Source organism: Gallus gallus, chromosome 5 (assembly GCF_016699485.2).
Source record: "Gallus gallus isolate bGalGal1 chromosome 5, bGalGal1.mat.broiler.GRCg7b, whole genome shotgun sequence".
In the NCBI taxonomy this organism is placed as follows: Eukaryota; Metazoa; Chordata; class Aves; order Galliformes; family Phasianidae; genus Gallus; species Gallus gallus.
This window is the reverse complement of record NC_052536.1, coordinates 8854890-8878991: the sequence shown is the minus strand read 5'-3', so window position 1 is coordinate 8878991 and position 24102 is coordinate 8854890. Positions and strand designations below refer to the sequence as shown.

Below are 24102 nucleotides of genomic sequence, written 5' to 3'. Positions count from 1 at the left end.
TAACTATAGAAATTAAACAAATAATCTTGTTTTCCTCAGTGGCATGCATATATACATTTTCCAGAATTCATCCTTTTACATGAAGTTTCCATAACTAAGATGATTGAAAATATAAGCCTTAAGACACTACAGCAATCAATCAAGGAGGATCAACTTTGTCCACTAAATGCTTTATCCAGCTAGGAACAATTAAGATATCAAAAGGTACTCAGAAAATCACTCAGAATAGCAAATAACCTCATCTTTGCTTGTTTGAGGGTTTTGTTTTTCTTGAAACAAACAAACAAAAAAAGCCACAGCAACAAAACACACATACCTCTATTTCAGTGGGAGCATAGAGGTAATTGAAGAAAATAGGGCTCCTCTTGTGCATCTTTTCAATACATTCCCAAATACAAACTCCTTTTTTGTTATGTTTATCTCCTTTATCTTCAAACAGTGTCCCTAGAGAAAATAAATAGCAGCAAATGATAGCTTTATGTTAAAACATAACAAACATTAAAGCACAGCCAAAAGGAATTCCACAAACTGAATTTACATTAAAATCTACCATAAAGTGCAATTGCTGCAAAAGACTGTGTTTGTTGAAACAAATGCTGGGATTTGTAACTGCCACTCTGCCACAAGTTGGGAGAACATGACTTTATATTAAAAAAAAGTTCAATAGCTTTATAATTCTGTTCTGAAATTTATTGAAATACTTGAGTGTATTTATGAACGTCCCTTTCTGCCTCCATCTATACTGCTTCAACAGATCATCAAGCCTTGTTAACTGATTCTGTCCCCAAATACGAGAGGTTACCAGCCCTTCCAATCCACTGAACCAGATGCACCTGCAGGTATTTTCTAACACATTTCAGGCAAAACAAACCCAGACTAGTGTAAGTAAGTTAGCTACAGATTTGAGCTATCTGAAACGACTTTGAAAGGACATGTGGTTAAGCTGAAGGCTACCTGGAAACAGGACTTTATATTGCATTAGATGGCATTTGAAAGTATAGCTACACTAAATAAACAAGTGTGGTTTAAAAAAAAATGTTGAACCATAAAAAATACAGGTTAGAAGGAAAGAAAGAAATCAACTCCAATCTTCCGTTCAAAGCAAGGTAAATGAAAATATTTTTTTCTTGTTGAAATAAAATGGCTTCTGAAGTTCAATATGTTCCACAGTTAGTACAGCTTTAAAGAAAAGCATTAAAATTGACCATATGCCACTGAGAAACACTTGATGAAGCAGTGAAATTCAGAACATGTAAGTATTTTGCTTGGTGAACCAGCTCCACGAACAGCCTCGGCTGTGGTTGTAAAGTCTTATTGAGAGGGCTGTGAGGGCAGATAAGGTCTTGGTAGGGAATAATGAGCTTTTGCACATGACAGATGTAGGGAGTAAAAAAATTATAAGAGAAACACTAAAGAGAGTTCAAGAGTGAGAGACAGTAGATGGATAAAGCTTCCCTTTCCTGAAATGTCATGTCCTCTCTGAAGGTTTCTCAAGGACTTTGTTTCTGTTAAAACAAGTGCTTAATAGGCGAAACTGAAGTAAGTTGATAAATTGCTAAAAAAACAAAACTAACAAAAAAAAAAAAAGAAAAAAAAACCAAGAAAGCAAAACAAAAGCTGAGGCACGACACTCACTTTTTTCACTTCCTTTTAGTCCCACCAGTGGCATATCTCAGGAGTCATTCATTCAGAAAATTCAGCGTGTTTGTCACCTACATTTTGTATGTTTGTCACCTACATTAGTTCATATTCCTGAACTTAAATTGCTTAGAGTATTACCATGCAATTACTAGGTCATCTCAAACAAGGCAAATATTGTAGACCAAATACGGAACAGAAAAATGGGGACCAAACCAGAAAAAACACGCAATAAAAAAACATCACACATACCATGTTCTAGTCTTTCATAGTCTGAATCCAGAAGAAATGTTTTAAATCGATTTGATATGTGATGAAAAGCTAGGAACTTCAGGTAATACTGATTGAACTCAAACTCTGTGGGATATTGGTTATGAATCTAAAAATAAACAGAGGGAAGAAAAAGGATTTTGAGGCAATAAGACAGGAAAATAATTCTCCTTGTAAAATCTGACAACAGATACATTCATAAGGAACTGCACTATACACACAAATCCTTCTACCATTCATCTAAAATATTTAATTCATTCAAATTAATATATTGTCTACGATGCAAAATTTTTTCACATCTGATAGAGTGTACTTCTAATACACAAATATTGTCCTCTGTACAAAATGCAGGATTCTTCAAAGTAATCAAACTGGATACCTTTTTACATCAATCCATAAGACACCATGCAAATTCATATGCAAAGATGCTACTCCTAGATGTATCATTTCCTGCAAATCAAATTGTAATTGGCAGGTTTTGCAGTAAACTTCCAAGTATTGCTCAGGATCCAAACAAGCTGACATGTACATAAGTAATGCAGGAAAATGATACTCTATCTGCCATTACTGGAATGGCTCATTTCTGAAGTAGCCACCAGTCAACACCTATTCCTTTGTTCACAAAATAGGAACCAAAATGTTAAAGTGTGAAAAACTAACAGAACAACATATTGAGGTGCTTTGCCATTATTGATATGCATATATTTAATAGAACAGAATTCAATATTTTCATTTGTTAGCCTCAGTGAGGCCTGGGATGTAATTCAGTGAATGTCTCCAACAAGAGTCAGAACCAGATGTTTAAGAAGACAACACAAGATCATCAGAGCACAGCAATGGGGAAGAGCTGTGGCTCTTAGAATTGCTTCATCTTGAATATCATCAAAGAGAGCCTGGTTTGTAGTTTTAGCCTTTTACTTTAATATTCACAGCCAAATTTGTTTCATTAATTATTAATAAGTACTTGATGCCCATATAAAATTCAAATCTAAATTTTATTTTCATGAGATATTACTTTCAAAACCCTCAGGTGTTAAATGTAAATTTTACTCTTTAAGTGAATGTAATACTTGTTTTCAGAATTAAGGATGATAGTGAACTGAAAATCCCCAATAACAATGGAAACAGCTTTCGTAATCAGAAAGAAACTGGTGATTGAATTTAACCTTTCAGATATGTGATTTGCATAGTTTCACCTCAAACTTGTAAAATACCTTTATTTTGGCACTTTTCCCATGTCTTGCCTCTTTTTTATTCCCAGCACTCCTATTTTCCCATTGTACCTTTTTTTCCCTCTAATCTCTACTCAACTAGGTCCTAAAGAGAGAAACTTGTTTATTTAGTATTAAGGAAACTAGAGCTAGGCTGTTTGAAGCAACTTGATGTCTAAAATCTCACACATGCTATTTGAAATACAATAAATAAATAATAATAATAATAACAAACCAACCAACACAACAACCAAACCCACAACCAAATATGCATCCAGCAAGAAAGATCAGCTACTGAACTTACAACAGTGACAGGGAAATCCCTTGAAAAAACCTTTGAATACATATATAGCAATGCAGTCAGAGGATTTCTTGTTATATGTCAATATTAGCTTATGGTGAGGTGTTTAAAATGCTGATATGGTAAGATATCTCAGTTTAATATACTCACTTTATCCCCATTTTTTCCCAGATAAAAATGACTGCATTCCTTCACTGTTTTGTAAGAATAATGCTAAGCAGATTTTTTTTTCTATAATAAATTCAAGGTCAATTACAAAGACAATGTAACTTTTTAATTCCCTTTATAAAGAGGAAAGTATTTTTTTTTTCTGGCATACAATAGATTTAAATATAATCAAAGCACCCTAATTTTGTTAGAAAATGACTTAATGCACTTCTGAATTGAGATCCCAAAATGGTGTGTGCGTGTTCCAATGCATACACATGCATATACAAATAGTTTAGTGTACAGTTCCCACCTTGTGTTAGGAAAAGTATTATTTGGTATATAGCAAGAAAGGAAGGTTTTTTGATAAACTACTTAATTTGATAATCCACTTTCTGACACGGTCCTAATTTCTACTTGTGATCCAGTAATTATTTCAGTAAATTTCAAGAGTTAGAACGAGAAACAGGTATTGAAGTCCTGAAAAAATAACTGGATTAACTTGAGCAATTAAACATAAAATACAGATTATTAGTTACCGTAAGCAATATAACCATTTAGGCTGAGTTTCTACATCTTATTTCTCTTTGGTAACTCTTTGGTCCAATTTTAGTTAATTCACTGAATTCAGAGACATAGTCAAAACTTGCAGGTAAGTTAAAAGCATTTTTTGTATTTACAGTTTCAACATACCACCTACATAGGGCTTTGTAAATAAGACTACTGAGACCTGGTATCTTTAAAAATTACAACTGCTTATTAAATTGCTTGATTTCCATAATATACGAATATTTAAAACCCAAGCAAACTTACAGTTTCTAGTAGTGTTTCTAATTAAAGAAAGCCAGCATTTCAGACTTACTTTTTCAAATCACAGTGCTCTCAAATAACTTAAAATTATCCTAAATTTTTTAGGAATTTTACACTTCTTTCAGCCTTTCATATTTCTCCAGTACGTTTTGTTTTTCTCACTCCATCATCTGTCAATATTTACTTAATTTAAATAAGAATACAGTATTCCAAAATGCTTTGGGCATGTCATCACTAAGAGGCTTCTCCTTGCAAACACTGGAATAATTGAGTACATCTGCCTCTGGAGTAGCACACTCAACTCTTCTTACATGGGGAGCTGTAACAAAACTCCTTTTAAGTTTTATTTAAGTGAGTTCTAGAAAATCATTTAGTATTATTTATATTCAATAAATTATCAAATAGACATAGAGGAAAAATAAGAAAAGCTTCCTGCACTGACATCACTTTCAAACTCAGTCTTCTAGAAGCAGAGAGTATCTGCCAGATGCTGCTATTGTGAAAGAATGATTTTGCATTAATAATTCAGCTGACACCTGGAGAATATTGGCATAAACAACGACTTCTTACAAGATGATGCAGTTCTAATTTAGGAATCACTGCTTCATTTGTTTTCTCTGTATTGTTAGTTTAACAAATGATATTTAATGCATACTGGCTCAACAGAGACTTTTTTATTACCTAGTATGTCAAGACTATAAGGGCTGCTCTGAAAGTAATGCCTCCTATTTTATTATGTTGGCCTACAACGTCAGAAGCAGACCTTGGTAATGTGACAGGAGACGGTCTAACTTCCCCGCCAATATTCTGTTACATTTTGTTGCTGTGTGACAGAGAGTAGCAGAGGGGCAGTCTGACAAAATGGCACCTGACATGGAAGTGCATTGGAAGCAAAGGTGTGGAATTGAATTCCTTCATGTGGAAAACATTGCACTCGTTGACATTTGTTAATGTGTGCTGAAACATTTATGGAAACCAAAGAGCGGACGTGTGCACAGTGAGGTGGTGGGGGATGCATTTCAGCAGTGGTGACAGTGACATGAAAGACAAGCTTATGTTCTGGATGGCCACAAACAGCTGAAATGAAGAGCGTCTCAACCAGCTCATCCACACAAATTGGTGAGTGGTGCAGACTGTGCTGAAAAATAGTGATTCATAGCTGAGAATTTGCTCGATCAAACAGTGTTATGGTGCTTTTTGTATCTGCAGTAGTTTCCATGGAAATAAATTGGAGGCTTTACTTCTGGTGCAACCAAAGTATGATACACTGGTTACACAAGTAAAGCTGTGTTCCTATGTCCTTTCTTGGATGAAGATAACACTAGCTGAAAAGACTACAAGCCCTACACAGCCCTATCATTCCTCATAAGAAGACACTGACCCCTTCAGATTGATTGGCTGAACTACTTCTGAACCCACATCCATCAAAATAAGATATTTACAGCTATTTCTACCCATTTTTTTTCCTACCATTTTGGTAGAAAAGGCAAGTAGATCCACACAAACACCTTAGCTAACAGACTGGAAGTGTAATATCTCCACCAAAGAGGAGGTAACTAATAGCTCCAGATGGCCTGTATGAAGTAACCTTTCTCCTGACATAGCTGCAGCCTGGGCATGTGGACACAGCTTAATACCAAAAAAACAGAAAATACTGATCATTATGTAAAACGCACCTGCTAATAACATGTATACTTTATATTGCCTCTTAAAGAAGATTCAGATACTACCAAAACTGCTATCTGAGATGAATTATAATGGCAATATTCCTCTATCATGGAGGAGAGCCAAATCAAATTGAAAACAATGATGTAAATGTTTTCTAAAACGAATGTTATATATTTTTAATTTCAAGACTAGCCTTAGAAAAACAAAAAATTAACGTTTAGAGTAGTTATTATTTATTTATTATTTATCATTTTAGAGGATTTATTCCACTTTACATTTCACTGTAAATTCTAAAGTCAGGGAAATTACAATCCATTATTCTATGAACTTCCGACTGTTTTAGACCTAACAAGAGTTTCGCCATGAAGCAAACATGGAACATCCTATTCTTATGACAATTAAAAACATCCTTTAAATGCTGACTTTCATTTTTGTTCTGTATAACCCATTTGTTTCCAAAGTTTGTGTGACTTCTGGACTTGGGGAAAAATCTACAGGTGTGCGTGGTTAATTTTCTTCTTGTTCTTTATGTCAGCTTCCTAAGATTTATTACAGTACAACTGAAGCAAAGTGTCTCCATGGTTAGAAAAAGAATGTTTAAAATGATGTAGGCTATGTCTACAATAGCAAATAGTTCGCAGCTGGTGCTGAGGTTCCTGCAGCCACACTATACAATTTTTTTCTCCCCTTCAGGCCCTGTTGATTATCATATAGTTTTAATTTAAGTGATGAATCATTGGTTTAGATCCTTTTAAGAACTGTTGAGCAATTAACATACACGTGAAGCAGAACTTCTAAGAAAATTCCTCCAATCTAGTTCACATTTGCTAAAAATCATCAATATGGTAAGGGGAAATGCTTGAGGGAATCTCTTCAAAATTACATTACTGTTTCAAATCAAATGCCAATTCACTCCATTCTAATAAGAGACAGTGCAATCCAGACAGCTCAGTTAAAACAGAAGATATCTGACAACAGCGAGAATACAGCATCAGATAAGTGATTTTCAAAGAACTGAAGAGACCATTCAACAGGCAGGTCTCAAGATTTCAATAGCTACAATAGGACAGCTATCCTGTTGTATATATCCTTGATAAGAATGGAGACATGACAATTATCTGTAAGGTTTTCTTATGCTAGAACAGACCCAAATTACAAGGATATGATTTATTCACTTTCAAGACAGCAACAATGGACGGGAGATAATGTTCAATGTTGCAATACATAAAAAATCAGCCTTTTCTGAAACATGTTCATCAGTAAGTCTTTAGTCATTTTCTTATAAACTCATTCACAACCCATTCCTCCATGTCTAAAGATTTTTGTTTGTAGGCTTAGCATGTTTTTTAATTAGTGGACTTTGCTTTGGGCAACTAAGTCTACTTGTTGACTTCTCTTTCAAGGTCTACTCCATGTATGTATTCACTATGAACATCTGTTCCTAGATAGAAGGCTGGTGCTTTAACAGTCTTCTTCTATGAGGCAGAGTCATCCATAAATTTACATGCAGGTTAGTAATACCCAGAAACCAAGCTTTTTCAGTGAGAAAAATGAGAAGTGGAAAAAGAAAGATATGTACAAGAGGAGCTATGCAAGCTGCTATCTTGTCTCTTCACATGGAGAGAATCTGCAAAGTGTTATATTTACTGTTTTGAGATGAAGAAGAGGACAAGCTTTAGAATTAAGCAGAAATGAGTGAGAAATGCTTAATCTGGCTTCTGCTGTACCATGTATCTGATGGTGTTCATCTTCTTGCACACATGCAGAATATATAAAAATAAGAACCACTTAGGTAATTGTTTCCATTGTTTCTAGAGTTTGTTCTTTTTTGGGTACTGTTACTGGACCCCTCAAAACCTGTTAATTTTATCAACTATAGAAGTGGAAAATCGAATTACTTAGGTATGAACTTGAGCAGAGTTCTCTTGAGCAGAGAATTTTACCAGCATGAAAAAAAACAGAATTCCAGGAACTACAAATAACTACAAAATTTTCTTTCTGTGCTACCACTTGTTTTCCATTAAAACCATCCTGTACATCTGGTAATGTGCTTCTAAGAGTAGACTTTCTGAGTAACAATGCATACTTGATAATCAAGTCTGCAATTAACTTCCTGGAAAAAGATCCTGTCTTGCATCCAAAATGCTTCAAAACCCCATCACTGTCCCTTAACATTGTTTGTACATAAGACCAAGATCTGAAAAATCAACAAGAGGACTTCTGACTGCAATACTGTTGTTGCAGTGATCCTGGAAGCAGATCAAGTATCTTGGACAGATCAACTGGCAATAGGAAAAGTGCCCTGTTATTATTTATGTAGCAGTGGTCACTTTGTTCTTCTAGCTCTTACTGAGAGTAGAACATGCGTCAGGCTGTCGATATACTTCCAGTGGTTGTTCTTGTTGGTTGCCCCCACAAGAAGCCCTTTATTTAGAAGAAAGGTACTAGGTTGGGGCCCAATGATGAATCGCTAAAAAGCTAATTTATTCTGGGAATAGGCCTACAGCAATTATCTATGAAGAATCCTACCTAAAGAAATCATCATTTATTGCTACAGGCATAGTTTGGTCCTTATACTCTGCAATAATCTACAAATGAGGATGGGGAATGGAGCTGAAGTGGAATTTGCAAAAGCCTACCCAATTTTTAGATGGCATTGATTATTCTACTAAATATGCTACAATATCAAAGTCTAATGTAAAATATGGAATAAAGCTTGAATTATTCTCAGTAATACAGAGTTTGAGACAGACAACTACGGAGGGGCTAAACATAGTGCTGTCTCCAGAACTGGCTGAATACAAGGTGTCTTCAAAGGGCATAGTAAAGCACCTGGAGTTAAAAGCTGTCTACCTACTGTATGAACGATCTCTTCTTCCAATTTGAAGTATTCCAGATTGCCAGAAGCCAGTCTTTAGCTTAAAAAACTTCAAATTGAAATCTCTGCATAAATCACTTTAAAATACCCATTAAGGCCAACCATTCCCTTAGAGGGACTGTTTTGTATGGATGCTCATTTTCCAGCTCTTCTTCATGTGAAACCTAGTCACTTTATTAAAACTTAGATAAAAGGTTACTAATCTTCCCTCAAAGTATTATCTTATTTAATAGCAGCATATATGCATAGATACAGATGGACTTACCTGATGCACACAGTCTAAGAACTGTAAGAAAATAGGTGCAAATCCACTACCCTGACAATTTAGAGTCAAATTACTTCGCTGACTGAATTTATGACCAAAAGAGAGCCATTCTTTTTCCACCAGCATTCGGAAGCCTTCAAGTGTTCTATAGAAGGGATCGCTGAGTAACTGTACCAGAGATACTACCTAGATCACATAAAAGGATATATCATGTTAAGAATGACAGAAGTTAAAATGAAACCACTTTATGTAACTTACATATTCAATCATCTGCTTCTAGTTCAAAGAAACAAAAGCCTACATAGAAATTCAATTACAAGTAGTTTACCAGGTAGGTTACATATTTTTATAACACAATGCAAATATGATCTCACATGAAAGAGCAGTATTAAATTGGGTCTCAATGATAATCATTAAAGTCAAACCTGTGCAACTACAGAATTCAGAAGTCACGAAAATGCTTAACAATTTTGAATTCCATATGAAATAAAACCACTTTGATTAATAAAATAAACAATAGAAAATAATAATAATTAATAAAATACCATTTATAAAATAGCACTGGCTACCTCAGCAAAGAAAGAATTAAAGAACTGGTCCTGAGGATGACTCTACAGCTTTTGCAGTGTTGCCGTGCTATGATCCTCACCGGACTATTTCAGCCTGTTCTTCTAGACAGCATCTCTGGAGATTTTAAAATGCAGCACAGACATCTCCCACCTCCAGCTACGTATGTGCCTTTCTCTTCTCTTCACTGTTTGACAATGATTTCAAGATTACTACATTCTCTTACAATACCATTTATCTGAGATCAGGATGCTGGCTGTACACGATGCTTTTATTTACTAGAATTATTGATATCTATGTTTATCTTCTGGATTATGAAGCAATTACATGAACACAGTGCACATTAAGTGAGGCATCAATTGTGTAATTCATAGCATGTTTCACAAAGCTATCTGTTCCAGTAATCTGTTCTTACAACAGGTGTATTACTGTCACTTTGGCACAAAGTTAGTTTTCTCTCTGTATATACTCCATTTCTGGAAAGCAAATAGCAAAGAAGGAATTCCTCTCCTTCCCTTCTGTGTTAAAGTATACCGTGTTTAAAAAGGTAAAAAATCTATACTGACAGCTTTCGGCTTTCATTCTTGATATGATCAAGTACAGAAACTCAGATCTTGTAGATAAGCCTTAGAATTCTAAGTCCATTAGGGCCTTTGAAACATTTTAATGAACAATTCTGTGGAGTAAATTGTAAACACAAAATTTTATGTATTCCAGTCTCTTCTCTGCTGCCACAACAGTTTTATTAATCTTACATCAAATTATCAGTCTTACATATAAAAAAGTCTTGCCTAGTGTTTTTCTTACTATTTAATTATTTCAAGTTTTTAATAGCAGCTTACTTGTGCAGTAATATCCCAGCCATCTTCCAAGCAGACCATAACAGAAGAACCATTCTCTAGGAGCTCAGAGATGATCACACCCAACTGCATTATCCTGTGAAGCTACAGAATATGACAAATTGAAGTATAAGTGAAATGTCATATTATCAGTAAATGCAATCTCTTCTTATATAATATTTAACTCATATTATGAGTTTGATAAAACAGATCAGAAAACTAAAAGACACTCTCAGACACCATGCAAATATTTGAGATAGGAACTTAAACTATTAAAATCAGTGAGTACTGCAATAAATAGTTGTCATAAAAAGGAGCATGGCAACAACTCAGTTGATAGATTTATGGTAGAGAAATTCCACTCTGGGATTAACACTACAATCTTTTCCTGTGAAAAGTTACGGTCACAAAGCCACTCAATACTTTCATGGGAGAACCAATGTAAGATACTCAGAAGAAAATATTTCTAATGTTCAGTCTCATGGAAGTTGGAAATTAATGCAAAAAGAGAAGCAAGAATGTTCTATTATCTGGAAACAGTTTTAGATGGATTAAACCTTTTTTCTCACACTCTGTTTTTGGGCAGACTGGCTAAATCATGTAAAAAGAGGACAGGTTCATTATTTGCATTCTGATAACTGCTGCTACGTAGTGATATTAAAATTCCATGAGCAGATGAGTTAGTAATTTCTCTGGGAAAGGTTATATACTTGAATGAGATTTAAAACATAGTGTTTATAAGCAAATTGAAATAACTAAGTGAATTTGAACATTTTTACCTTACAGAGGAGAGTTCACATCATTACTACTGAAGTGAGAACCTACAGTATTTCTACCATATCTTTCATACTTCAAATGCATTCTTGGTAAGTAACATAATATCCTATATGTAAGCAGGTTTTTTTTTTTTCCTTTATTATAATAGAATCAAACTGCTCTATCCAGTGCATTGAATACAATCCAATAGCAACATAGAAAATATGAAAGCCTAAGGAAAGAGAGAAAGCAAAAATGGCAAGAGACATCTAAGACCATTTATGCATGGAAAAAAGTAAGTTCACTTGAAGGAAACTCAGGAAGGACAGTATTAAGTTGGAGAAAATAAGAAAAAAGATCAATGAAACAATAGCAAAGAAACCCTAGAAGTAGGATAGATTTTTACCTTGTAAAAAAAAAAAAAAAAAACAACTCAATCCTATTAATATTACCATGAAAACTTAACAGAAAACACTTAACCCTAAACATTCACACAGTCATTACTAGAAAGTAAAAGTGAATTATTTTCTTGTGATTTTTAATAGGAAGAGACTGAAAATCATTTCACTGAAAATCAAACAGTTCATTTATTGTTCTATGCTTTCGTAGGCAACAGACTAGAAGAAAGACTATTTTTTTGCTGTCCTTAAGGAAAGAAGTTGATATGAAATCTGGTTACATAGATTCAATATAAAGAAAGGGAAACATACTATTTTTTATTAGTAGTACTCAGAATGTACTTTGAATTGCTTCCATATTCAAATCTTCATAAAGAACTATTTAGCCTACACAGTGTTAAAACCAATATGGTACAACTCCTGTTACCTAGAGAGGAAAGATTAATACAATAAAAAGAAGTTTCCAGATGACAGATCTATGTCCTTTCACAGGACTAGCAGAAAATGTGAAAAATCAGCCATAAATCCACTTTATTGCATAAGTCACCTACCCCAGAATTTTCACCACAGAAATGTCGTGGTAATGAATCAGAGTTAGTACATGATACTACAATCCACTCTTGAGCAAAGAGTTACACTGTTATTTTCCTCTCAAATACACTTGACAGTAACTCCAACATGATAACCTCTTCTTCATCTCTGTGCTGCTATAGTGATGTGTTTATTTATCATAATGATATTCATTTATTTTATCTACACCTATTAACTTGCTCAATTGCTCTGTGACTGGAAACTTTCACATGGTGGGGCCATCAAGACCATAATGTCTCCAGACTTCTCCCTTTCATTGACAAAGCAGCGGTCAGACATTTCAATGACCAGCTCCTATGTTCTGTAAGGAAAGATCATACCTTACACGCAAAGAGTTAAGCCACTCCTAGCAATGTAGCATACTCAATCCTTCTGTCCATTATGATGCATAATTACTGAAATCACTAAATTACCTGCATGTATTCTGTCTATTCTGTTTTCGAGGATTATTTACTGTTGAGGATCATTTATGCAGCAGAGCATGTGGAAATTCACAGTAGGAACATATATTAAGGGTAGAATATCAGCTTTAAAATCAAAGGCCCATCTATTGTCCTATATTTTTTTAATATATAGAATAAGAAAAAAAACTGTTAAATTGATACATGCAATAAAAATGACCATCTCCATTTGTGTATATGTTCCATCTAGAGAGACAGTCTATGCAAACAATGCTATAAGATTACCTCTCACATCTGTAGATGTTGTGGTAGCATTAAGATAATAACACCTATGTAATGACAGAATTGATAGCATGCAAAGTAATCACAAAGAGCAAAGAACAGCTGGTTAAAATACAATAGTTCTCTGTCAGGAGAGTCTTAAATTTATTTGGTGCAAGCAGTACTGCATGTAGATTATTAGAAGTACCAGTCATATAAATTACCTGCGGGAACCACTCTGACTCCCCAAGAGCTTTCAAGAATGTTGCCTCAGAGTCTGTAGGAATAGTGCTGGGAACACAAGCTCTCAACAGCTTTTTAAAGCTTGCCTTTGTCTGTCGGATGTCACTGAATTCAACAGGAACAAATTCACAATTCAAAGCAAAATCAAGTTTGAAGCCCTGTGTGAGAAGGACAACAGCAGATGCAATTTAAAAGTATACTTGTCAGTGCAAGTCTTATCAACTCTCCAAGTTTTACCAGTTTTGCTGTTAAATACTTCAATTCCTAATTCAAATTCTAGTAGTTCAGTAATGCAGAAAAAAATGAAACTTCAAAACCAAAAAAGAACCCTCATAATTGCAAATAATGTGATTCATCTAAGCAGTCACTGCAAAGTGAGGCACTTGCTGATTTAAAGCACCTATTTCAACTCAGAATAGCATTCAGGGAATACCTGATACACTTTCCATGATTTATGTGTGGTTTCCCTAGCTGAATTTCTCAGGTTTCACTTTACTTCATGGAAGCCCTGCTTTGCCAGAGCCCTCGGAGGCTTATAGTTAAAAAAGATATCGTACTATGATGAAAAATTGATATGAGTAGACCTGACTGAATACTTCAGTAAGAACATTCTTGTGGAAATCAGATGTAAATGCCAACTCAATAGAACAGAAAACTTCTGTTTGAAAACAAACTGCCTTCTTACTAAGAGCAGTTTATTCTAATGATGGTGAGTTATGCTTACTCTGGAAATTTCTGTTTTGTCTCTTATATTATTATGCTGCATCATACAAAATTAGAACACTTTGTTTATGTACTTAATAGGACATCTCTGTAAATTCCTTTTATGCTAATTATATTATAAAGTCGCTGATTTTCAAATTAAGTATGAATAAAATACCTAATAAAAAAGGACCATTTTATGTACTAACGAAAGAAAAAAAGGAAAATCAATTTACAAATCAATTTTAGCAGATGAATTAAAAGGGATACAAAGTGATGTGTTATTACACATATGAAATACAATTTAGAGTAAAATAAGATATAAAAACATTTCAAAGTACAGAAGACAATTAGAAAGACAGTCTGCAGAAAACTTTAGCATTTTGATTCATTGTTCTGATACAGCATGATTCTTCCATCTCCAGAAGCAATGTAAATTCAGAACGAACTGAATACTGATGCATTTACCTACCAGTAACTGCTTTTGTACACTATATGTTTCACAAAATGCATTATATGTTACGTATGTTCGTACTTGCAAAAAGAAAAGTTTTTTTCAATTTCTGAACGTAGAGATTTAAAAAAAATCTGTAAATATTTTCTGAAAAGATGTAATGACTTCATATAGAGGCCACTCGTTTCCTGTTTCTTAAACAACTTCATCCAAAATATTAAAATTTACAAAAAAATTCAAAAAGGTGTACAAAACAGTAGACATTGTGGACGTCTTCATGTAAGCAAATCCAAATGGGCAAACTTGTGAGTTAGCCTTACTCTCATCAGTTTGATTTCATGAGAGTTTAAGTGCTACCCATAGTAACAATGCTTTCTTGACTAACTGCTTTTCCTCACTAATAAAATTCCATTTGCTTCATAATATATTCCAACACGTCAGGAAAAACTATAAATAAGTCTGGGTTTTGTTTCCCAAACTAGACATCACAGTGAGATGACTTAGCTGAAAATCAGATGAGTAGCTGAATGATAGTATGCATTTAGGTGCATTTAACTGTGGCTCTGAAAGCAAGATCATACAGACAGAGAACTTCTGTAACTCCCCTGGAATAGCTCTGAAGAGCCTCTGAAAGGGGTAGCTGCCAGGGTCCTTATCCCAGCAGCTACACTTAACAGAGCCAAACTCCGCTGCCTTTTCTTCCTGATAAGCCAATAATGTTGAAACAGTGAAGACAAAGTGATTCTCAAATAGGAAGGTGTTGCTGGACATTTTGTTGCCTTGCAAAACACTTCCTTAATAGTTACGTCTTTTCCAGTTTGAAAACACTTTATCTTGTAGGAAAGCTATTCCATTCCTCTCATCATGTTACACACCTTTGTATCCCTTAGCTCTACATCAGTACTTAGTGAAAAGTGACAAGCAGAACTCTTGCCACAGGACTTACCTGAGTTTGTGCCTGTTGTATAGCTCTTTCAAAAAAAAAAAACTAAGTTTTTATTTACATTAACTTTGCTGTATTATACAACTGCAAAGTCTGACTTCTAACTCCCACCATGTTATACTGCATTAATTGTTAATCTTTCTACAGCAACATAGATCATAGCAAAATGGAACTAAAAGGAGAATATTCTTATCTAGAATATTGTTTATTGTTTGTAAAAAAAATGTTAGGGCTATTAAAATCAAGCCAAATGAAAACTATATAAACATAAAAATAAGACGGCCATTACCCGTAACTGAGATTTTTCTCCAAATATATACAGGGCTGCTTGACGTCTCAAAAGCTGACTCTGCAAAAAAGTGCTGCTGTAGGAAGTGGTATTATCTTTCCCTGCAAGTCTTGCACCAACATCAATGAATGGAGTCTGAGCGTTGATAAATCGGTTGCTTGAACGAAGACTGGCCCACACACCTTCATTAAGATAAACATATTTTAAGACAAATTTGTGTAAGGCAGTAGAGATACTAATTATTAAGGCATATGCAACAACATAATTTAGAAAGCACAGTGTTTAAATATGCTACTCATATTCCTCATAGGACACAGTGAACAACATGCACTTGAAAGAAATCATACCAAAAATAGCCAAAATCATCCTACTGTACTGTCATTCAATCTAAGATTCTAACCAAACAATGCTTTCTACCGTAGAGAAAATGGTAAGTGATAACACAAATCACAGTTGGCATGAAATTAATTACATGAAAATGAAATTGTGGGGTGCTTTTTAGAAGTACGGACAAAAAAATTCTCCTACTTCCTTGTCAAGGGAATATTATTTTGGATGTCCAACCAGTAACAATATTATGTAATCATGTCCCTCAAAAATGGAGATACTATCATTTAAAATACCCTTCTTTCTAGAACACATGTGTTCCCTTCACCCTACACAACCTAATAACAAGCTCAGTAACCTCTTACAATGGAAAACAAATATACAATGATCAATTCAAATATTACACTTCAGGATGAAGTATTCCATATCTGCTCTTTGAATAGAGTGATTAAAATGTAGAATGCCATAGTGGCATGAATGGTTTTTTATTTTCATTTTTCCATGTCTAACAGCTCATTAAAAATGGAAATGAATTTAAAGAAGTACCTTTTTAAATCATGTTATTCACAACTATATTCTAGCAGATATGATTACAGTACAGTTGTTTGAGCAGAGAAAAGGATGCCTACCTAGAAGATCACAGTTTTAGTTTTATTCTGGCACTAAGATCACCATTACTCTGGCAGCAGGGCCTGGTATAGAAATCTCACAGCTAGTAACATATACGTAAGGAACAGCAGAGTGGGACATGGAACCACAGGCTTGCATCTGAAAGCAGCACAGCTGTATGTGAATGGCATTATGTTAACCTAATAAGCTCAGCGTCTCAACATTTTAGTTTGCATACTGTTGCTGATGCAGACACACGATTATTTCCAGAGGAGGGAATTCCTACAACACAAAGACATGCTCTGATCTCATTATGCTTCCATAAGTTCTGTGATTTCAACTTCAGATAAAGTAGTAATAAACCAGACTGTCAAGGCCTACTTAGCCCCAGAAGAAGAGATTAGTAGGTATTTTCTGGATTTTGTGTGACTGCTTTAGCATGTCCAATGTGATATATGTAAAGGTACTACATTTTAAGAATAACTCTATACAGTAATCTTGTACAATTTAGTTTGTGTGCCTGACTGGCTCCCAGTATCAGACGTGATCAAATGAATAGGAGAAACTAAGGATGACTGGTTAGAAACTGACGAACTGGTTAATAGTTCTAAACAGTTCCAATCTCAGGGACATCCAGTTTTATAGAACACCTCATACAGTAGCGTGTTTACTGCAAAGTTTTGTTTGACTGGACTAAAACAATCAACAGAAGGAAGACTTTATCGCACTAACAGAATTCACAGCAAACATTTAATAAAAGAATTAAGGTCCTGTTCATTACGTTTGAAAAAATGTTAGTTCCAATAGACAACTGCTCCCTCAAGATGATGCACACAAAACCACTCTATCTTATCAGTCACGCTTTCTAACCTTCTACCAATGCCTGTAGCACAACAAAAACAACACAACTAGTTAAAAATACATGCAGATGAACATATGTACCACTGATGGATAACTGTTTTTATGCTTTGCCTAGTATCTTATTTTTTTTTAGCAGGATCTAGCTTTCTTGATTTAGTCTTTCATTTCATTTTCATTGTATTATTTTAAGTTTCTCATCTGGTACAGTCAGTTTTTCCCTGGTCATGAACAATATCAATAATTTTGGAAAGGAAGGTCATTGACTGGGTAACAACATTTGTTAAGTGTTCTACTTAAGCAATAGGAGTATTAAATGTTTTTTTCTGCTTGAAGTTTTGGTGCAGAACAATATTCTTTTGAAAGAACTTAAAAATCATATGTGTTCCTTTGCATGAGATCACAATATTACTAAGGCATAATATAGTGAAGCGTGTGGCTATAAACTGTTATTTCATCATACATTCAATGTCCAAAAGAAACCCAAAACCCAAAACATAATGAAACCATAATGTAAAAGCCTGGTAAATCTAAAAACCCTCAGAGTTTGTTAATGTTTTTAGAGTTAAGGCTTTGTGACAGTTTTGCTTTAGCATATATTAATATATATTAAAATATAGTAGTGGTTACAGACACAGCATGTAAGTATGGACACAGTAAATAAGAATGTGCTTCCAGGACACAGAGTACAGTACCTTGATGGACTCTTCCCTTAGTTGCTGATTTGGAATTGGAATGAGTGAAACATTTATCTCTGTACCCAACCACTGGCAGATAAACAGTAAAGACAGAAGGAGGAGGAATGGAATGCACATTGGAGCAAGGCACATTGCAGCAAGACACATTGCAGGAGAAAAGAAAAGGGTTACTTATTAATTTCCAAAGATCTAGTACATACTGGATTTCTTTATAGTACATTATATATCAGACAGTACAAATCTTAGTCATCACAAGACAAAACATGAGTCAAGATAGAAAACCAGCATAAAGTGGGAAGTATCCATTTATCAAAAAGGAGTATTTTTCATTACAATTGCAATAGTTTTAAACACGTAACACAGCCATCGGGTGGTTTTCTAATAATCCCTAATAACAAAGGATACTTAATGATTACATCATTCAGCTGAATCCTTTATTGAAAGCTTCCCACCAGCTGAAAACTAGCTTAATTAAAAATCCCACACTGCAGTGCACTTTCCAAAAACTGTTTCAGTCTACTGTAAGTAGGTAACTTAATGGACCTTAAGATCAAATTGAAATGTAAGATGTTAGTTCTGTACACCTACACAAATTCTTAAAGGACTGTGTAAGACCATATAACTTAGAGAACTTCTAATATCTATCACACAAAAAAATCCCCCCCACATCCCTTGCATAAATACTCATAGTCAGTGGGAGTCTTATCAGAGCACACAAACATATTTTTGGCTCCAAAGCCACATCTACACAGTCAACTTCTTTTTATATAAATGTTCTATTAAAACATATTCAAAGTTAATGTATGCTGCTTTAAAAATAAACAGCTGAGTCTATATTTATTCATTATAAATATTCTAGTATTTTCGAGCAAATCATAGAGAGAAAGCATTTTAGTCTATTAATTACACATCAGTGCCAGGTAACAATTGTTGTTCTTTAGAACCACACTACTGCATTAAGTAATGTAAGAAAAGGTATGCATTTCTGAGTAAAGATCCGACTCTTATGAAGGATATTAACAAGCTGCTTGCCATGATAGAGTAATTAACTCATCTCACTGCTTTTATTTTGCTTTTTATTTGGTGATGGGTATTTGGTGGCACTTGTTTGTGTTTGTTTGTTGCTTTTTGAGTTATTCTGAGGAATATGCAGAGAAATCACTTTAGACTGTCTGCATAAAATATGTTTGTTCCTGTAACTTCACATGTGCAATGTAAGTAACTTGCAAAAGCAGCAAAAATCCCTATGATAATAGACCATGTGAATTCACTTATTTGAGAACAATTTTAGGTTTAATATTTAGCTCGTACTGTATAGAGTTTCTTCTTAAATAATTCTGTTAGCTAATCTAAAAAAACCCCTCATGTTTGCTTCTTCACAGGAAGACACTCCCTTTCCCTTTTCTTGTCAACTTCTCACCCTCACTAGAGCTCCCGTTGTCCTTGTCAAATGTTCTTATGTTTCAGCAAGGTACTCCTACTAAACTGTGAACAGACTGCAGATACTGGTCTCTAGTTACATCTTTCAGATACACAGAGCAGGCGTGGCATTAGTCCAGCAAGATACATGGTAACTTTCCTGCCCTTTTTCTGATTACTGCTGAAATCTAGCCAACAGACAGTGTCCAACAAACTGATCTGATCAACAACATCTGACTTGAGACTCCTTTTCCTTCACTGAGCAGCTCACCGTATCACATTTACCACGAACACTAATCCCAGTCCTCAACAGCACTTTGCTGCTGGCACTTCTGTCCCAATGTGAGGAAACAGAAAACAACCAAACACCTGCTGTCAGCTACCCAACATTTTCACTGTTAAATTACTGAGAGAAATAAAGCACAGCCACCGATTTGTCTAACAATTCCAGACACTACTAAGCTCCTCTCTGATTCCCAGGCATTTAACCTACCCAACTGCTCTCTCTCTGTTTTTTCACCTCCACAAACTCCAGTAGAGTCATGAAGGAAGAAAAGCAACTTTTATATACGTAAAAATACTTCTTCGGTAGCCTTCAGCTCTAATAAATATATAACATACCTAGGGAATTCACCACACTGATTTAGGTATGTAAGTTCTCTGTGCACAGAGAAGATGATCATAATTTCATCAGACTAGGAAAGCAGCTGGAAATCACAGAAGGAGCTTTCTGTAAAAACAACACCTTCCCAAAGAAAGCACAGCCATGTAACTCCTTCCTTTACCTAGAGTTAAATTGTTTACATGATTTGTAATTTGATGAAGTGTCAGCTAATCCTCAGCCCAACCTCAGGCTGCTACAAAAGTCCATTCAATTTGAATGCAAAATGTGTGGGTTTAGGCCACACAATTCAAGTACATTAAAAATATGGACAAATCACAGTGTATTTAAAGACATAATTACTGAGTGATTACTTTTCCACCAATTCCATCATGAAATAACCTTTATTTCAATGGTAAGTGAAGGACTAAAACAGAAATTAGATACTTATGCTATGGATTGAGGCTAATCTGTAATTTCTGTTATGTTGTTTCACAATGTAATAGATTTGTAAGTAGTGCAATTACTTTTAATTTCAGTAACATTTTGTTATCACTTATTATTTCAAATAACAAAGGTGCTTAGACTTTGAGCTAGTCTTACTAACCTCCTCGAGCAAAGCTATTGGATAGATTTACATCCAAATGTCCTGGCACTACCTGCTTAAACACAGTAGACATTCTTGAAGCCCTCCTGTCAGTGCCTAAAGTCAGCCAAGAAAAGAATACAAGATTAAAAACACTACAGTGTTACTCAGACTAACACTTCACAGAAATGATGAAAATATTTTTCCACCCTTAATACAGATAATTCTTGCCAATTTTGTACTTCTGATACATTTTTTTTAAGACAGATGTATACACTTGCAACAGAATGAAGATGTTAGATACAAATAAGCAATCAACATATTTTATAATAAACGAAGCAAAGCATCCACACTTTGGAAACAGTGTTATTTAACAAGAGAAGCCACCGTTTGGGTATATTATGCAAATTTCCACTGACTGGATAAGGCAGGACAGGCACAATTTTAAGTTGCATTCTTTTCTTTTTAAGAACCTGGCAAAGTATCTGGGGATGCTTTCAAATAAACTTTATCAAGTTGCATCACATAATAATTGAAATAAAATATTTAACTGAGTAATGTCTTTTGAAAGAGTTTTCATTGCAAGTTCTATGCAGAAATGGCATTAAGATACTATTATGAGTATGTAACACATGAAAATCCCCATATGCCTCCCATTGCTGCTGTAGTACATTTGTTCACATTGCAATCTCATATTTTCTAGTTATACGAAACAGAGTAGCATTCCACAGTCTCTTCAGGGTGGCAGTCTCTTATTCTATGGTTTTCAAGATGTTTAGTTTGTTATATAACACATTAAAGTGCATCTTTGTCTTTTATTATGATATATATAATGTAATTGTTTCATTTCATAATGTTAAAAAAAAAAAACAAAAACCCAACCCACTGATGTGGATAGTTCTCACATCTTGATATTCTGAAGGACTGAAGCTGTGAATCACCTATTGCCCGATTAAGAACATGGAAAAGTACTTTGGGAAAGTTTAAAAACATCTTTTAGGAACAGAGAACATATTCACTAAAAGGAAGAATGAATAAACTACCTGCAAAGTGTAGCAATAAAAGAAACAACAGAATTCACATTGGACAAATTGAATTAACACCAAAGCCATGAAAGACTCCCTTCTCTCTTTTCAACTTAACCACATAAAAACACCACACAGAACAATTTTACCTGGTGATAGAGCAATTGTTGGTCTAACAGTGAGAGTATTACTGCCATTCATTTTGCAGTGGACGGATATCACATTCAGTAAGGCTTGAAGGTATTTTTCCTGTTCTATACTGCTCGAAGATTCTAAAGAAGCAGGAGCTAAACAGTCACAAGAAGAACAGAATACATTAAAATGCATGGACATTTATAAATACACAGAATAGAAAAAGAGAAAGCTTACTATGTGAAACAGTTCATTGAAAATTTCATGGTTTGTTCGTCGTATGTTCAAAAAGCCATTTCTTTGATAACAAAGAATGCCCAGATGTTCATCACCTGGCTGTAGAGCACACCCAGCAACGTTCTCTTGCATTCCACTTCGCAAAGCTAAGCTTCTAAAAGAGTCTGTTACCCTGGGGTAACCATTTAAAACATTCATTCCTCGTTCAGCAGTGGTCAACAAAAATAGAATGAAGATAATGTAACCTTTTCTTCACTCTCAGAATAAAAAGCAACATTTGTATGTTTGTGATACAGCTCAGTAAATGTCAACCTTAAAAAAAAAAAAGTGTAACGATAGGCAGAACAGTTTTTCAACAAAAATAAGGTAAAACCATACTCAATCAGTAAAAGCAGGTTATTTAACTACAAGTGGAGGTTCCTTGAGATTTGTTGCCTATCCAGTTGAAGTATACCCCTACCAAAAGACATAATTGTTTATGCTATCTGCTGCTGCATTAGAGATGTAAATGGGCATAACCCTCACCTCTTTCAGGCAACCAACAACCTGGATCTACCTTCCTTAATGGAGGAGAGAGAGAAAAGAAGATGGACAGTGCACGCACACCTGGATAACACATATCAGTGAACCTCCACTTATGAAAAGCAAAATTCCTGCTCCCCAGTGGCAGTTTACCTGCTCCTTCAACAGTAGGTAACTTCAGGAAGCATCTTCTCAGATGCTTAGGCAGCCAGAGGGAGAGGGGCTGCACTGTTTTAAGAACTATAATTCATTTTATGGAAACTTCTGAATAATCCTTGACATGCATGGAGTTTCAGATGACTCCTCTACAGATTTCAAAAGCTAAAATGTTCTCCAGCTGTCACTGATATTGATTGAGTTACTGGAAACATCGAAAAGGACCATTTCAAAGAGAAGTGGCTGCAAAAGACTGGATGAAAGCAAAGCTAGAGAGGACACAGATAGAGATCAAAAACAGAGTGGGAAAAAATGCATGATAAAGAGTATGATGTCCTGAGAAAGTAGTGCAAGTTAGACAGATGCCCACTTAAGACTAGGAAGGTAAGAAACGAAGAGCAAAACAAGAAGTCAATGTAAAAACAACAACAGCAAAAGGTTTTAAATGGGTGCTAGGAAATGAGGTTATCATTAGAGGAAACATTTTTAACATGGAAAAAAACACCATTTGTGTCCTGGTGCAAGGACTTGAAGGAAGGGAAGGAGATGAATATCAGGTCCTGGGCTGTACTGTGACTGTAAAGACAAAAAATTTTTACAGTCTCAAGGTGACAGCTTCTTTTCATCTAGACTTGCTATAGGACAAAAATGCACCTTGATCACAGAAGCCTGAATTTGGAATCAGAGATGTCAGAACCGGAATGAGCACATTTTGAAAAGCCACAATTACTTAACTTACAAATAGTTTTCTCCAGTAGTGCTCCAGTCACATTCTATGCTGAAGACTGCTATGTAACAAGTTGGAAGTAGTAAAAGATGTTTCAAAAAAGATTTAAATGTTGTATAAATGTATCTAAATCTAAATAGTATCTTTCAATAGTATTAGTCAGTTGGAAGATTGTGCAGAGGAAAAAGACCTGGGGGTGAAATTCAGAAAGTACTTTACATGTTTAAAAGGAACTTCTGAAAAGACCAGTATATTCTCTATTCCATATTCAGACATCTGTTAATAATTTTTTATGGACAGAAGTTAGAAAAATACAATTCTGTTGCATATGGTTTGGTTCCATAGAACAATTCACTACCATGCATAGTTTCTCCAGAAAACAAATTCTGCGTTTCTAATAAAAATAATTCATCTCAATTGTCTTTTAAAGATGAAAAGCTGCTTAACATATAATATAACAGAGGGCCACAAACATTAATTTGCAGCAGGTCCATTTAATTTCTGTCTATCAATCCAGAACTGCTGGAAAAAAAATCTTCTACGGAATCTCTGCTTAGGAAGGTATGTATCTAC

General features: G+C 34.8%; 1 protein-coding gene across 4 annotated transcripts in view; it reads right to left on the bottom strand.

Annotated features, from left to right (window-relative positions):
* The window catches only part of SBF2 (SET binding factor 2), a 232491-nt gene that overhangs the window by 15875 nt on the left and 192514 nt on the right, over positions 1–24102 (bottom strand). For 2 of the 4 annotated variants that reach the window (XM_015286380.4, XM_015286381.4), the window contains exons 28-36: positions 21905–22042; positions 20752–20847; positions 18122–18193; positions 15633–15814; positions 13226–13402; positions 10598–10699; positions 9189–9374; positions 1891–2017; positions 317–444 (exon numbers count right to left, since the gene is read on the bottom strand). In XM_015286380.4, coding sequence (XP_015141866.1) covers positions 317–444; positions 1891–2017; positions 9189–9374; positions 10598–10699; positions 13226–13402; positions 15633–15814; positions 18122–18193; positions 20752–20847; positions 21905–22042 — 1208 coding nt within the window. The remainder of the gene's footprint in view (positions 1–316; positions 445–1890; positions 2018–9188; positions 9375–10597; positions 10700–13225; positions 13403–15632; positions 15815–18121; positions 18194–20751; positions 20848–21904; positions 22043–24102) is intronic. The other 2 variants (XM_015286382.4, NM_001012895.4) reach the window with 2 other exon arrangements.